We start from the raw sequence: 17,370 nt of genomic DNA on the forward strand, positions 1-17,370 counted from the left end.
AATCATATGTTCATAAGTCATAGAAGCAGAATTAGGCCATTCGGTCCTTAAAATGTAATCATGTATACTTTTTCCGCTGACTGGTTAGCACGCAACAAAACCCTTTCACTGTAACTTGGTACACGTGACAATAAACTAAACTAAACTGGGGGCAATTTACAGAGGCCAATTAGCCTACAAACCTGCACGTCCTTGGAATGTTGGAGGAAACCGGAGCACCCGGACAAAACCCACCTCCGAATGCTGCAGAAAAGAAGAAATGAACTTGCATTAATGTTGCACCTTTCAAATCTTGGTGCATCATAGTTTTTTTTCAGCCAATGTAAATAATACATCAGCAGGCAATTTGTACCAATAAGCTCTCGCAGAAAGCAGAGTTAAGTGACAGAATTTCCTCAAAACGGCGGTGAAGTTAGCTTTGAGTTACATTTCAGTCTGAAGAAGGGTACCGACCTGAAACGTCCTTTTTTCCCGAGATGCTGTCTGACCTGCAGAGTTACTCCAGCACTTTGTGTCTCTCTTCATTATAAACCAACATCTGAAGATCAAAGAAGGGTCTCGACCCGGAACGTCACCCATTCCTTCTCTCCAGGGATCCTGTCATAGAAACATAGAAAACATAGAAAATAGGTGCAGGAGTAGGCCATTCGGCCCTTCGAGCCTGCACCGCCATTCAATATGATCATGGCTGATCATCCAACTCAGTATCCTGTACCTGCCTTCTCTCCATACCCCCTGATCACTTTAGCCACAAGGGCCACATCTAACTCCCTCTTAAATATAGCCAACGAACTGGCCTCAACTACCTTCTGTGACAGAGAATTCCAGAGATTCACCACTCTCTGTGTGAAAAATGTTTTCCTCATCTCGGTCCTAAAAGATTTCCCCCTTATCCTTAAACTGTGACCCCTTGTTCTGGACTTCCCCAACATCAGAAACAATCTTCCTGCATCTAGCCTGTCCAACCCCTTAAGAATACAATCTTCCTGCATCTAGCCTGTCTGTCCCGCTATTCCAGCATTTTGTGTCTATCTGCAGTTCCTTCCTACACAGTAAAGTTAGTTTGTTATGTGTAGTGAAGGCTATGTGTTGAATTAATTATTTTCTCCTCTATTTTTTTCCAGTGCTCCTTTTTGCCAAAATTCTCCATTTACATTGAGACAAAATATGAAGACAACAATGGATCCAATGATAACGTGAGTCCTTGTGCAGATCACAGCACGACATGCATCTACGCTGAGCTCACTGTTTGTCCAGGCTGAGGAGCAGTGCTTGTGAACCTGCATTTCTGAGTTAATGAGAATGATCCCAGGGATGAGTGGGTTAACATATGATGAGCGTTTAACGGCACTGGGCCTGTACTTGCTGGAGTTTAGAAGGATGAGGGGGTACCTCATTGAAACTTACCGAACAGTGAAAGGCCTGGATAGATGTGGCGAGGATGTTTCCACTAGTGGGAGAGTCTACGACTAGAGGTCATAATAATAATAATAATAATAATAATGCATTTTATTTGCTGGCGCCTTTCTGGCCACCCAAGGACACCTTACAAAAGTTAACAGAAGAGAAAAAAACATATAGTCGGAGAAAAATAAATAATAAGGACATCATCAATACACAAATTAAAGATAGAAATCGTTCCAAAGACACAAAATCAAAAAATCAAAAAACACAATGTGAAGAGAGAGCAGCAGCAGCTAAAGCGCGCCAGCGTCCACTCTTCCTTCCGACAGCCATCTTGCACACAGACTAACATGTTAACTTACACACAGAAAAATCATCCCCCCACAATGGACACCACTGTGGGGGAAGGCACAAAGTCCAGTCCCCATCCCCAGTTCACCCAAAGTCAGGCCTATTGAGGCCACCGCTATTGCCTCTACGGAGGCCCGATGTTCCTGGCCGTTCTGGCCGTTCTGGTGGTGTTGCCCCGGTGTCGGGAGAATCCTCACAGCGGCTGGGCCACCTGGAATGGCCGCTTCCTAGCAGGGGATTGTCGGCTTCCGAAGCCGACAGGGCCGCGCCGGGTTGGAGCTCCCAGGCTCCCGATGTTAAGGTCGGCGCCGCCCACTCCGCTCCGCAGACCCGCAGGTGCTGACCTCGGCGGTCACAGTTCACCGGAGCTCCAGCGCGTCGATCCAGCGCGGCGACCCAGGCAAGGCATCGCCCGCTCCGCTCCGCGATAGTGCTCCAGCGCTGTGCCGCCAACGAAGCCGAGGTGCTGGGCGGTCCCCGCCAGGAAACGGCGCTCCACGCCCGCTGGTAGGCCACGAGGACGGGTCGACGGGCAGCCCCGAGAAAAAAGCTGCCTCACCGACCAGGTAGGGACCTAGAAGTATGATTACCTCCTTCTCCCCACATTAAGAAGTCCATTTCTCCAACAAACGAAGAACAAGACTCACTAAAAACTTTTTTTTTTAAATGAATTAAACGGACGGCTGCTGGTTAGCAGCCGTTCCCCAAGATGGCTCCTCCTCCTCATAGCCATATAAATAAATGACGTTTCTTTAGGAAGGAGATGAGGAGGAATTTCTTTAGTCAGAGGGAGGTGAATCTGTGGAAGTCATTGCCACAGAAGGCTGTGGAGGCCAAGTCAATAGATATTTTTAAGGCAGAGATAGATAGATTCTTGATTGTACAGGTGTCAGGGGTTATGGGGAGAATGTAGGAAAATGGGGAGGGAGAGGTAGATCAGCCATGATTGAATGGCAGAGTAAACTTGATAGAACGAATGGCCTAATTTTGCTCCTATCATTTATGAATTTAACAAGGCTGCTTTTCACTGTAACTGGATGCACACGACAATAAACTAAACTAAACTTTTTTCAAATGCGGCAGTATAGTTTTCATTTTAGAGATACAGTGTGGAAACAGACCCTTCTGCCCACCGAGTCCTCTCCTCCCATTGATGACCCCTATCTCCCGTCTCCAAAATTCCTCCTCCTCCTGGACTCTCTATGCCGGCCTTCAACTGTCCGGAACTTTCTATTTTCAACTGCCGGGTGACATCAAAGAAAAGCCCGAAGAGGGGTTCCCAGCCCGAAACGTCGCCTGTCCATTCCTTCCAGAAAAAGCTGCCTGGCGCGCTGAGTTACTCCGACACTTTGTGTTTCACACAAGATTCCAGCATCCTTGTATCATAGAAACATAGAAATTAGGTGCAGGAGTAGGCCATTCGGCCCTTCGAGCCTGCACCGCCATTTAATATGATCATAGCTGATCATCCAACTCAGTATCCCGTACCTGCCTTCTCTCCATACCCTCTGATCCCTTTAGCCACAAGGGCCACATCTAACTCCCTCTTAAATATAGCCAATGAACTGGCCTCGACTACCCTCTGTGGCAGAGAGTTCCAGAGATTCACCACTCTCTGTGTGAAAAAAGTTCTTCTCATCTCGGTTTTAAAGGATTTCCCCCTTATCCTTAAGCTGTGACCCCTTGTCCTGGACTTCCCCAACATCGGGAGCACACTTCCTGCATCTAGCCTGTCCAACCCCTTAAGAATTTTATAAGTTTCTATAAGATCCCCTCTCAATCCCCTAAATTCTAGAGAGTATAAACCAAGTCTATCCAGTCTTTCTTCATAAGACAGTCCTGACATCCCAGGAATCAGTCTGGTGAACCTTCTCTGCACTCCCTCTAGGGCAATAATGTCCTTCCAATGTATCTCACTTGTATCTTTCTCATCTCTTGCAGATTTTTGACTCTGACAAAAACCACATGGACCACGAGGTGTGTTTTCTAGACATCGCCTACGATGAAATCCCAGACCGTTACTACAAGAGTTCAGAGGTAGGTTCCTTCCACTCCCCGCTACAGAGCGACAGAGGTTCAATGAAGGCAGAGCTGCCGCACTCCCTCAGCTGTAGAGAAATGGTGCACCGGCAAATACTTTCATGCTCACGACATACACACTCACATGGATGCTGTTACATATTCACGCATGCAGCACATGCACTCACACACATGATGTACGTGCATGTGGCATAGTCATACATTTGCATGCTCCGTACATGCAGATAGCACGTGCCATGCACACACAGTCATCATCTGTTAGGAGGGAACTTCAGAAACAAAAACATGTCACAATGAGGAATGAGGCCTTTCAGCCTACTAAGACACTTGGAAGTTAGTCCCTTCCAAGTGGCTTTTGGGTGAGGGAGTGAGAGTAGAATAATAGGTTGCTTTCAATTAATGGAGCACCTCTCACATCCTCAGGATAACTCAACTGTGTCAAATTCTAGCGATCTAAGAGTGATTTCCTTACTAAGATCTTCATTGATTTGTACAGCATTGTATATTGGAATTTGTGTCAGACCTCCTGATTACTTATGCATCAGCTGCATTATGGTTTGTTGTTTGTAGAACAAGTAACTGCAGATGCTGGTTTATATAAAAGGATACAAAGTGCTGGAGCAACTCAACGGGTCAAGCAGCGTCCTGTCGGCAGAAGGGTCCTGATCTGAAACGTCACCTCTAGACTTTAAACTTTGGACTTTAGAGAAACAGGCCCGTCGGCCCATCAAGTCCACGCCGACCAGCAATCACCCCCCGTACACTAGCACTATCCTACTCACACTAGGGATCATTTATAATTTGAGCAAAGCCAATTAACCGACAAACCTGCACGTCTTTGGAATATGGAAGGAAACGGGAGCATCCAGAGAAAATCACAGGGAGAACGTGCAAACTCTGTACAGACAGCGCCCGTAGTCAGGATCGAACCCGGGTCTCCGGCGCGGTAAGGCAGCAACTCCACTGCTGCACCACTGTGCTGCCCTAACCAAACTATCCATATTCTCCAGGCAGAATCTGATGAAGAGTCCCAACCCTAAAAAGCCAGCTATCCACGTTCTCCAGGGGAATATTGAGAAGGGTCTCGACTGGAAATGTCACCTATTCGTGTTCTCCAGTGATGCTGCCTGAGCCGCTGAGTTACTCCAGCACTTTGTTGCTCTTTCCTCATGGGTTGTTGTTGGGTTGGGCCCAGTGTCAGGTGTCACTGCATGTCTTGTGCCAACAGGACCTCAGGTATTTTGCTTCAGTGAAGACAGGCCGAGGTCCCCTGAAGGAAGGTTGGAGGGACGAGCCCTCGCCTGTAATGTGCTCCTATAAACTCGTCACCGTCAAATTTGAAGTTTGGGGGCTTCAGACAAGAGTGGAGCAGTTTGTGCAGAAGGTGAGTGTTATTGAGAGGACTGTGCTTGTTGCTGGGCTCCTTCTGAACATGTTTGTGATGTGCTCTTTAATCATCTTATAATGAAGTTAATCATCTCTTCTACTAATGTATAGCTTCATATACTGTAGCGTACAAGGGTAAAATCAGTACATATTAAACCATAGGCTACCTGTAGTTTAATAATAACTCAAGGTGCGTAGGAATTTCTTCGCAAAATGAGAAGTGAAAGTCCAGATTCCTATACCCTGGAAAATTCAGAGATGTGTGTGTGTGTGTGTGTGTGTGTGTGTGTGGTGGGGTGGGGTGGGGGGGGGGGGGGGGGGGTGGTGGTGGTTGGATTATTAGAACCATTTACAATGAAGATGGATAAATGTTTGAAAATTCAAAGCATTGAAGGCTATGCGAATATGTTCAAAGGTCATTGGAGCATAATTGGGCCATTTGGTTCATCGAGTCTACCCCGCCATTCAAACGTGGCTGATCTATCTTTCCCTCTCAGCCCCATTCTCCTGCCTTCTCCCCGTAACCAAAAATACGTAATAACTCTGCTTTAAAAAACACCCAATGACGGACTCCACAGCCATCAGTGGTGATGAATTCCACAGTGGTGATGAACACTACACTCTGACTAAAGAAATGCCTCCTCATCTCCTTTCTAAAGGTGCATCCTTTTATTCTGAGACTATGGCACAGAAGAGGGGTTGAGGCCCAGGGTAGATCGGCCATGATCCTGTTTTAATGACAGAGCATATTTTGAGAGGCCATGTTTCTTTTTTCTTGTGTTATACTATTCTGGGAATTTATAGGGATTTCATCCAAATGAGTGCATGCAGGAAGGATGTGTGCAAACACAGTGAACTCAGCTGGAATCATTTCTGATCAGTCACTGTTTGAGAATGTGCAAAGCTTAAGTCCTGTTCCTTTGATGTGCAACCTCACCAGTAGAAGCCGCACAGTAAACTATCGTCTGGTTCTACAAGCACCTCCCCCCCCCCCCCCCCCCCCTCCACCCCAGCCGTCCATCACTAAAAGCCCGTTAACCAGTTTGACGGTTCGCAATGATGTACCCCTCTTGGGCTCACACCGTCACTAGCCAACAATCAGCCTATCAGGGAACCTCTTTGCCTGAGTTCATCTGTTGCCGGCCCCTTTTTTTTCTCGCTTCCAAATTTTAGTTTAGTTTAGTGATACGGTGCAGAAACAGGCCCTTCGGCCCACCGAGTCCGCACCGACCAGCCACCTTCACACATTAACACAATGCTACACACACACACTAGGGACAATTCTACATGTACACCAAGCCAATTAACCAACAAACCTGTACATCTTTGGAGTGTGGGAGGAAACCGAAGATCTTGGAGAAAACCCACGCGGGTAATGGGGAGAATGTATAAACTCCATACAGAGAGCAACTGTAGTCAGGATTGAACCCGGGTCTCTGGCGCTGCACTACTGTGCCACCCTTCCTCCCCTCAACCCACGACAATCAGCTTGAAGAAGGGTCACGACCCGAAACGTCACCTATCCAAGTTCTCCAGAATTGCTGCCTGACCTGCTGAGTTACTCCAGCAATTTGTGTGTGTCCATCTTATGTTTGTTGGGAAATGCCAACTGTTCTGCCTTAGTTACACAGTTTTACAACTCTGATACTGCACAGAATGAAAGAAAGGGAAGCCTGCATTCTTAAGATATCTTTCCCATCCCTTTTATGACCCAGAGTAATGGAATCAAGAACCCGAGGACATAGGTTGAAGATGAGAGGGAAGTGATTACAAAGGAACCTAAGGGGCAACTTTTTCATAAAGAGGTCGCTGTATATAAACGGAACGAGCTGTCAGAGCGGCTCTTGGGTTAGAGTTAGAGCATGGAAACAGGCTCCTCGACCCACCAAGTCTGCGCCGACCAACAATTACCCATACACCAGTTCTATCCTACCTACTGGGAACAATTTACAGAAGCCAATTAACCTATAAACCCGAGTGTCTTTGGAATGTGGGAGGAAACCGGAGCACCCGGAGAGAACCCACATGGTCACAGGGAGAAGATACAAGCTCCAGACAGACAGCAACCTTAGTCAGGATGGAACCGGGTCTCTGGCGCTGTGAGGCAGTAGCGCCCAAAGTTAAACCAGGCCAGGACTTACACTTTTAATGGTAGGGCCCCAGAAAGTGTTGTAGAACACAAAGAGCTAGGGGTACAGGTACTTTGATACTCCTGCCATCATCGTCAGGTCACAGTGTATAGGTGGAATAAAAGAGACAAAGTGCTGGAGTAACTTAGCTTGTCAGGCAGCGTCTCTGGAGAAGATGGATAGGTCATGGTCTCAGATCAGGACTCTTCTTCAGACTGATTATAGAGGAGTGGGGAAACTGGAAGAGAGGAGGGCAGGACACGGCATGACAGCTAACAAGGTGAATACAGGTGAGGCAGGGGTTTGATCGGCAGATGATTTGTCAAAAGCTAGAAATGGAAAAAAAAAAGCACAGAAGGTGTGAGACAAAAGGATTGAAGAGTTGCGTATTGTAAAGCCAGAGGAAGGAATGTCGGTGGGCGGGGAGGATTTTTGTAAACCAGCATCGGCTGTTCCTTGTTCCTACACTGAGAATAGGAGTCGGGACATCATGTTGCAAACGTCCAAGTCGTGAATGAGACTGCACTTGGAGTATTGTGCACAGTTCTGGTCGCATAGTTATGGGAAGGATGTCATTAAGGTGGAAAGGTTGCGGAAAAGTTTTGTAAGGGTGTTACTGGAACTGGAGGGCTTGAGGAGAGGCTGGAAAGGGCTGGGACGTTTTCCCCTGGTGTAGGAGGTTGTCAGAGAGTCATACAGCATGGAATAAGCCCTTCGGCCCAATTTGCTCACACCGACCAACATGTCCCATCTACACGTCCCACCTGTCTGCATTTGGCCATGTTCCTCTAAACCTATCCTATCCTTGTACCCGTCTAAATGTTTCTTAAACGTTGCGATAGTACCTGCCTCAACTACCTCGTAGTTTGTAGATGACCTTGCAGAGATTTATAAAATGATAAGGGACATAAATAAGAAGGGTGGTTACAGTCTTTTTCCCAGAGTAGGACAGTCTAAAACTAGAGGGCATCAATTTAAGGTGAGAGGAGAAAGATTTTAAAAGTGATCTGTGGGGCACTTGGTGGGTAGGGAACAAGCTGCCAGAGGAAACAGCAGAGGCAGGTACAATAACAACATTTAAAAGCCATTTGGACAAGTACGTGGACAGGAAATGTTTGGAGGGATATAGGTCAAATGTCCGCAGGTAGGTCAAGCTCAGTTGGAAATCTTAGTCAGCATGGAAGTTTCCATGTCTCCTCTCTCCGACGAGAGTTTTGCATCACCCTCTCTCGCTGCTCCCCCTCTGTGCATCTACTTTGATCAATCCTTTTCACACGTTACATGTTCGTTCTTGTTTTGCCTCTCCCTTGACTCTCAGTCTGAAGACCCGAAACGTCACCCGTTCCTTCTCTCCAAAGATGCTGTCTGTCCCGCTGAGTTACTCCAGCATTTTGTGTCTTATCTTCCATGTGGTATGACACTGCAACTCTCGAAAGGTTGTGCGATTCCCTAATTCAGAGGATGCCCTCGAATCTGATCAGACGATGTTTCATTTAGCCAAGGGAATTTTATGTGGACACTCTGGAACGCACAATGCGCCTCCTGCTGGTTGCTCCAATACATGACGCGGTTTGGAAATAGAATGTCACCGTTCAACCAGTTGCCACCCATGTTAGGTGAGAATTGCCTTGCCCTAAGTTCAGAATCTTGCCCTCTATTCATTATCAGAGCCTGCGCTGGAAGATTTCTGGGGGATTAGGGGGCATTAGCTACAAGGAGAGGTTGGACGGACTACAGTTAATGGCATGACCCTGAACAGTTTTTATGTACAGAAGGAACTTGAGGTCCAAGTGCATAACTCCCTGAAAGTGACAGCAAACGTAGATGAGAGGTAAAGACGGCAGATGGTATCCTTGCCTTCAAAGGATGGGCCACTGAATATGAGTTTTCTAGGACTTTGGTTAGGCCACACTTGGAATATTGCATTTAGTTCTGGTTGCCCCATTACAGGAAGGATGTAGAGTCTTTGCAAAGGGAGCAGAGGTTTACCAGAATGATGCCTCCTGGATTAGAAGATAATAACTACAGGGAGAGGTTGGACAGACTTGGATTGTTTTCTCTGGAACGCCGGAGATTGAAGGGAGACCTAATAGAAGTATATAAAACGATGAGACAGTCCGAACCTATTTCCTAGGATGGAAGTATCAAATACTAGAGGGCACAGGTTTAAGGTGTGAGGGACAAAGTTCAAAGGAGATATGTGGGGCAAGTTTTTTTTTACACAGAGGGTGATGAGTGTGAACATGCTGTCCAAGGGTGGTGGTGGAGGCAGATACATCAGTGACATTTAAGAGACTTTTGGACAGGCACGTGGATATGCAGAGAATGGAGGGATATGGATCATGTGCAGGCAGATGATAGTTGGTCTTTGCAACATGTTTGGTACAGACATTGTGGGCCACAGGGCCTGTTGCTAAGTTGTACTGTTCTATGTTCTATATGTTCATTTAAGTTATCTTGGCTGTAGTGTTAGAATTACAGTAACTGTCCACCATCACTGGATTGCCAAATCATGCGTGTTTACCATCCTTGCAGAGTCAACTTAGGGATGACACAGTGGAGCTGGGGTAGGGTTGCTGCCTTACAGCGCATGAGACTCGGGTTTGATCTTGACTATGGGTGTAGTCTGTATGGAGTTTGTACGTTCTCCCCGTGACTGGGTGGGTTTTCCATGCGTGCTCCAGTTTCCTCCCACACTCCAAAAATGTACAAGTTTGCAGGTTAGCCGAAGGTAGACAAAAATGCTGGAGAAACTCAGCGGGTGAGGCAGCATCTATGGAGCGAAGGAAATAGGCAACGTTTCGGGTCCGAAACGTTGCCTATTTCCTTCGCTCCATAGATGCTGCCTCACCCGCTGAGTTTCTCCAGCATTTTTGTCTACCTTCGGTTTTCCAGCATCTGCAGTTCCTTCTTGAAAAAAGTTTGTAGGTTAATTGGCTTCTGTAACGATTGTAAATTGTACGATAGTGCTGATGTACCAGGATCGCTGGTCGGCACAGGCTCGGTGGGCCGAAGGGCCTGTTTCTGCACTGTATCTCTACACAAAACTAACCCCCTGGTTTATATTGAATGGCAGCTGTCCCTTCCACTAACTGAACCTTGCAAATCTATGAGCTTTTTATACTTCAGCCACAAAATTAAAAAAATCTATTTTTCCATCAGCTTAGCATTTGTCTCCTCTTTGAGAGATTAATTACTTCAACGACAAGAGAAGTCATTAGCTAAACCTATCTATCTATTCTTCTATTTTTAAAAGAAACACTATTAGTGTTACAGCCATTTGTCACAGTATAAAAATAGCTCTTTAATCCAGTCAAAACTTGGGACCTTGATACTAATTGATATAATTGACATAGAGACAGAAGGAACCGCTGATGCTGCAGTCTGGAGCAAAACACAAAATGCTGGAGTAACTCATGGGTCAGGCAGTATGTGTGCAGGGAATAGACAGACGATGTTATGGGTCGGGACCCTTCTTCAGACTATAGTAGAGGAGAGAAACCTGGACATTTCCTCCCCCCCCACTCACCTGTATCCATCTATCACTTGCCAGACTTTGCCCCACCCCTACCTCTTTTCAAGCTGTGTTTTGCCCTTGATTTCCCCATGCATCTGCCTGAGCCAGTGATTCTGGGAGCAGCCACTATCGTGGGCTACACTTGCTGCTCCCTGCATGTTACATGGCCACACTCTCACAGTCTATTTCCATTGTACCCATTTAAAGTACACTTTGCATCTATTGTTGCTTGGGCTGCAGTGGCGTGCTGGTTGGGCAACATGTTGCACTTAGGAACTAACCACGATGATGAAAGTATAAAATTACCAAGGCAGTTACTCAACTCATCAAGCCTGTCCCATACTCCTGTTAACCGGAAGCCTCATGATTTGACATTTCCTGCCTACCCTAGTCCCTACTTCATAAGTTCATAATTACTCCAGCATTTTTTGTCTATCTTTGGTACAAACCTGCAGCTGCAGTTCCTTCCTACACATCAGAAGTATTCAGAGGTTCATAAGTCATAGGATCAGAATGAGGCCATTTGGCCCATCGAGTCTACTCAGCCATTCAATCATGGGTGATCTATCTTTCCCTCTCAACCCCATTCTCCTGCCTTCTATCCATAACTCCTAACTCCTCACAGCCGTCTATGGCAACGAGTTCCACAGATTCACCACCCTCTAACTAAAGAAATTCCTCCTCATCTCCTTTCTAAAGGTGCGTCCTTTTATTCTGAGGCTGTGGCCTCTGGTCCTAGACTCTCGCACTAGTGGAAACATCCTCTCCACATTCACTCTATCCAGGCCTTTCACTATTTGGTAAGTTTCAATGAGGTCCCTCCTTATCTCACTGTCGTCTTTTAAGCATAAAAAAGCTACATGATGTGACAATGCCATTTGGGGGCGTTTGGATAGGCACATGGATACGCAAGGAATGATGTAGGGATATGGATCAGAGGAGAATAATTTAACTGGGCATCATGTGGCATGGGCATAGTGTTCCGATGCTGTATTCCTCTATGTTCTACCCTGTGTCAATCAAGGCTAAAGATCAGGGTGGCACAGTGGTGCAACGATAGAGCTGCTGCCTCATAGCACCAGAGACCGCGGCTCAATCCTGACCACGGGTGCTGTCTGTACAGAATTTGTATGTTCTCCCTGTGACCGCGGTGTTTTCTCTGTGTGTTCCCGTCTCCTCCTACACTCCACAGACGTGCGGGTTTGCAGGTTAATTGACTTGTGTAAATTGTCCCTAGAGTGTAGGATGCAGAAGTGGAATAAGGCAGAACTATTATACGGACGATGGATGGTCGGCGTGGATTTGATGAGCTGAAAGGCTGTTTCCGCGCTGTGTCTCTGACAATAAAATCAAATGCTGGATGTAATTGCAATTGCTTTAAGTCAAGTCAAGTCAAGTCAAGTTTATGCAGGTAGAGTGTGTGTAAGTCCTCTCTACTCACTGCTGGAAAGATTACCCTGCCATTATTGGTAGTCGTTGCAATAATTGCCACCGTTACTGCACCATTTTCTGCTTCCTTCAATACCGTTTATAAGGATTACCTTCAAGTACTTTAATTAACCAGAGAGCAGTGGGATATGCACGTGGGCACAGAGGGGGGTAAAAAAGACATGAACATATGTAGGTAGACAAAAATGCTGGAGAAACTCAGCGGGTGAGGCAGCATCAATGGAGCGAAGGACTAGGTGACGTTTCGGGTCGAGACCCTTCTTCAGACTGATGAAGATATGTAAAGTCACTTTATAAAAAAGGAATTTATTATTTTCTAAGTTTCATGTCAGTCATGTCAATACCTCACCAAGAACTAGTGTAGCTGGGACATGTTGGGCGGTGTGGGCAAGTTGGGCCGAAGGGCCTCTTTCCACACTCTATGACTCTATGACTAAAAATAGCACCTCAGTGACTGAGAGGATCATCATGATCCAAAAGTTAAAAAATCCCAAATGTTGGGAATCTGAAGTAAAAACAGAAAAGAATAGCTGGAAATGGTCAATGGCATCACACATATTATGATGGAAATGGTACCACACATATTATAGACATAGAGGCCCTGCCTATCACCTGGGAGCAACTCAGGGTATGTATTCTTATTTTTTACACATCGCCACTGTTTGCTATTTTTTCTTAATAATTTTGATAAACAAGGGTAAAATTCAGCCAGGCACAAGAAGCTATGGGCTGGATGAATGATCGATGGTCAGCATGGGCTCAAAGGGCCGAAGGGCCTGTTTCCATATTGTGCCTTTCAATCTATCAAACGGCACAGTTACCACCTTATAGTGACAGAGACCCAGGTTCGAACCTGACTATTGGCGTCTTTCCAGATTTTGTACGTTTTCTCGGTGACCACGTAGGTTTTCTCATGATGTTCCAGTTTGGTCCCACACTCCAAAGACATGCAGGCTTGTAGATTAATTGGTTTCTCTCAATTATTCCTCGTGTGTGGGATAGAACCAGTGTGAATGGATGATCGTAGGTCGGCGTTGACTCATTGGGCTGAAGGCCGTTTCCACACTGTATATCTAAACTAAACCAAATAATCAAAAACCAGAAAATACTCTAAACACACATCAGGTCAGGCAACATTTGCACAGAGAGAGTGAGAGAGAGAAACAGGGTTTAGATTCCAAGTCAATCTTATCCATGTACTCCAGTGATGCTGCCTGACCCACTGAGTTCCTCCAGCATTTTTTTTTTGGTAAACCAGCATCTGCCATTCCTTTTGTCTCTGAAAAAAAATGGAATTTCTGTTTAAATTGCAATCTATTTAATTGGAAGTATACCAGAGAGACACAGACCCGGATTTATAGCTGTCTTCTGGGATCTTGCGTGCTAGGATCCCAATACATTAGGCTGTAATTATATCAGATAATTGGTGAATGATGATGAATCTAATGCCCTGGGTGACTCAGTAAATCCTCATTGTGTCTTTGATAGACTATAGTAGAGTATTGTATAGACTATACTATACAGTATAGGTGATGAAGTCAGTATCTTGATGCAGTTCCCATGACAGGTACAAATGATATTCTAACTGTGATTAACAGTGGGCTTATCCATGGGAAGCTGCAGCCAACATGCCCCGCTTTCACAGCAGAGATTTATACACTCCTGCACTCATTTCTCTCGCTCTTTAGTTTTTGCATCATTGGCTAGGATTTGGCATCTTTTTGCAAGGATATTTATGGAACCGGGCATTAATACCAACTTGTTTTCTCATTTTGCTCTCCCTCTCCCTCTCCCTCTCCCTCTCCCTCTCCCTCTCCCTCTCCCTCTCCCTCTCCCTCTCCCTCTCCCTCTCCCTCTCCCTCTCCCTCTCCCTCTCCCTCCCCCTCTCCCTCTCCCTCTCCCTCTCCATCTCTATCTCTATCTCTATCTCTCCAGATGCTGCTTGGCCTGATGTGTGTTTAGAGTATTTTCTGCTTTTGGTTCATTGACTGAAAGAAACAGCTTGGAAACAGGCCCTTCGGCCCACCAAGTCCACGCCCACCATCGATCGCTCATTCACACTCATTCTATTGTGTCCCACTTTTGCAACCACCTCTTACATACCACGGGGGGGCAATTTACAGTGCCAATTAAACGATAATTCTGATTTTATCTTTACTCCAGATACAGCATGGAAACAGGCCCTTTGGCCCTTCCAGGCGATGCCGACCATCGATCGCCCGTTCATACTAATTCCCATGTTATCTCACTTTTGCATCCAGTCCCTATACATTAGGGGCAATTCACAGAGGCCAATTAACTTTGTGGGAGGATGTGGGAGAAACCTGTGCACCTGGAGGGAACCACGTGGTCACAGGGAGAAGGTACAAAAACTACACACAAACAGCACCTGAGGTCAGGATCGAGCTCAGGTCTCTGGCGCTGTGAGATAGCAGCTCTACCAGCTGCGCCACCACACTGCTCTCATCAATCTGTCATCTGTTTTGTATTTCAGATTCCCCCCCATCTGCAATTTGTTTTGATTTTTATCCAAAACCGACAAGTTTGTAAATTGTAAATTCACTTTCCCTGGGCTTTGTGTTGAGATCTGTACTTGTCACAGAGAATGTACACATTGAATAAAGCCTTTGTTCACTATTGTTCATCGGTGTTGTTGAGAGGTTTCAAAGTTCAAGCAAAGAAGTAAATGGTAATATGAGTCGGTATGAATGGTAAAGTTGGTTAATATGTTCCCAATGATGGGCGAGTCCAGAACCAGGGTCCACAGTCTAAGAATAAAGGGGAGGCCATTAAAAACTGAGATGAGAAAAAACCGTTTTCACCCAGAGAGTTGTGAATTTGTGGCATTCTCTGCCACAGAAGGCAGTTGAGGCCATTTCACTGGATGAATTTAAAAGAGAGTTAGATAGAGCTCTAGGGACTAGCGGAATCAAGGGATATGGGGAGAAGGCAGGCACGGGCTACTGATTGTGGATGATCAGCCATGATCACAATGAATGGAGGTGCAGGGTCAAAAGGCCAAATGGCCTCCTCCTGCACCTATTTTCTACATTTTCTATGATATTATTCAATGTTTTTTTCCTTCTTTCAGGTCATTAGGGATATTCTATTAATAGGGCATCGACAAGCTTTCGCTTGGGTGGATGAGTGGTGTGGTGAGTCAAGTTAAACTATTCAATTGTTTCTTTGCATTTTAAGCTTGTGATCCATGTCTCTTCTTAACCAGAAGTCTCTTATCTTATATATTGCAAGCTTACGGGGAAAGGAAAGGATGGATGTCTCACTTCTTTGGCTTGCACATTAAACGCATCTGTGTTATTGTTAATGTTTAATGTGTCCATTTTACAGCGAATCCCAACCAGGATACTTTGATGCTGAAGCTGCTGTGTGAATTAGGTTTAGGTTTATCATTGTTGTGTGTACTTGGGCGCAGTGAAAAGCTTTGTTTTGGATGCTATCCAAACCTATTAGACAATACTAAATGCAATCAAGTCCAATGCAAGTAGAGTAGAGAGAACAACAAGAAATGGTGACAGATTTAAAACAGTAGCATGATTATTTAGTTTTAGTTTAGAGATACTGCGCGGAAACAGGCCCGTCGGCCCACCGAGTCTTCACCAACCAGCGATTCTGTCTGTAATTGTCTTCTGTAAATTGTGACTTGTCCCTAGTGTGTAGGATAGTGGTAGTGTACAAAGTGGTTGCTGGCAGACTCAGTTGGCCCAAGGGCCTGTTTCTACACTGTATCTCTAAAGTCTAAACATGCAAATTAAAATTCCTAACAAGCTGCAACATGTAGAAACAAAGAACTGCAGATGTTGGTTAATCCGTAAAACGACACAAAGTGCTGGAGTAACTCGGCAGGTCAGGCAGTTCCTCTGGAGAACATGGTGAGGTGACGTTTAAGATATAAAGTGCTGGAGTAACTCAGCAGTACAAAGTACCTGTCCATGTCCTGACCCGAATCGTCGCCTATTCCCATTCTCCAGAGATGCTGCCTGACCCGCTGAGTTACTCCAGCATTTTATGTCTGTCTTCGGTATAAACCGGCATCTACAGTTCCTTCCTATGAATTTCTGCTCATTCAGTGCAGGATACTCCGAAGGTTCAGGAGCAAAGGTGTGACCAGCAAACATGTCGGACATAACACTACGTTATTGAATTTAAAAACAAATTTAAAATCAACAACTGTGGGTGCTGTCTTTGTGGAGTTTGTACGTTCTCCCCATGACAGCTTGGGTTTTCTCATCTTTTCTTGGCTTCCTCCCACACTTCAAAGACTTATAGGTATGTAGGTTAATTGGCTTGGTCTGTGTGTAAATTGTCCCTAGTGTGTGTAGGATAGTGTTAATGTGTGGGGATCGCTGGTCGGCTCGGACTTGGTGGGCCTTCTTCTTCTTGTTGCGTTTGAGGCAGCAGAAGTCCGCAGCAGGGTGATGCCATCCGGTTCGACATCCGCAGTTGCCCGCCCTAAAGAGGGCGCATGCTCCGGGTTGGCGCCAAGCTGCGATGACTGAGGTTGCATTTCTGCTGCTGCCTCTGTTTGTTGTCGTTCGCCTGATTGAGGTCAGTTGACAGGGCTCACCACGGGGAGGTCAACAACATGAGCCCCACTCGGTGGGCCGAAGGGCCTGTTTCCACGCTGCATCTCTAAACTAAACTAAAAATTGCAGATGGCTCATTTATCAATGAGATATGGAGGGGGGGGGTAAGTCAGATTGATAAGGTCCTTGTATGTATAACCTGTACACAAACTATACTTTATACAATTAGACATTTCAGTGCAAAGCTCCAATGCCCAACTTGAAAAGAAACAAAGTTTGAGAGGATTGGCACCCACATCTCAAGTGGAGGTTGCTAGGACAACCAATTCAGAAAGCAATCAACAATGTAGATATCTGAGGGGCATGAGAGCGATTGATATCTGGAACAAGCTGCCGGAGGAGATGGTGGACTCAGATACAATTGCCATGTTGAAGAGGCATTTAGATAGGAACTTGAATCGGCAAAGGTTAGAAAGACAATGTGGACAAATGGGATTAGAATAGACGGGCAGAAGAGATCAGCATGGGGTTGCTGGGCTGAAGGGCTCAT

The 17,370-nt window shown here is 45.8% G+C and overlaps 1 protein-coding gene across 4 annotated transcripts in view; it reads left to right on the plus strand.

Moving 5' to 3' along the window:
- LOC116985614 (cytoplasmic phosphatidylinositol transfer protein 1-like) overlaps positions 1-17,370 on the plus strand; it is a 179,142-nt gene that overhangs the window by 121,239 nt on the left and 40,533 nt on the right. For all 4 annotated transcript variants that reach the window (XR_004415311.1, XM_033040462.1, XM_033040461.1 and 1 more), the window contains exons 6-9: positions 1,125-1,196; positions 3,697-3,792; positions 5,024-5,179; positions 15,368-15,431. Coding sequence is in view for 3 of the 4 variants with exons in the window: in XM_033040462.1 (XP_032896353.1) it covers positions 1,125-1,196; positions 3,697-3,792; positions 5,024-5,179; positions 15,368-15,431 (388 nt within the window). In the remaining variant the exon portion in view is untranslated. The remainder of the gene's footprint in view (positions 1-1,124; positions 1,197-3,696; positions 3,793-5,023; positions 5,180-15,367; positions 15,432-17,370) is intronic.

Source organism: Amblyraja radiata, chromosome 22 (genome assembly GCF_010909765.2).
Source record: "Amblyraja radiata isolate CabotCenter1 chromosome 22, sAmbRad1.1.pri, whole genome shotgun sequence".
NCBI classification, from domain to species: domain Eukaryota; kingdom Metazoa; phylum Chordata; class Chondrichthyes; order Rajiformes; family Rajidae; genus Amblyraja; species Amblyraja radiata.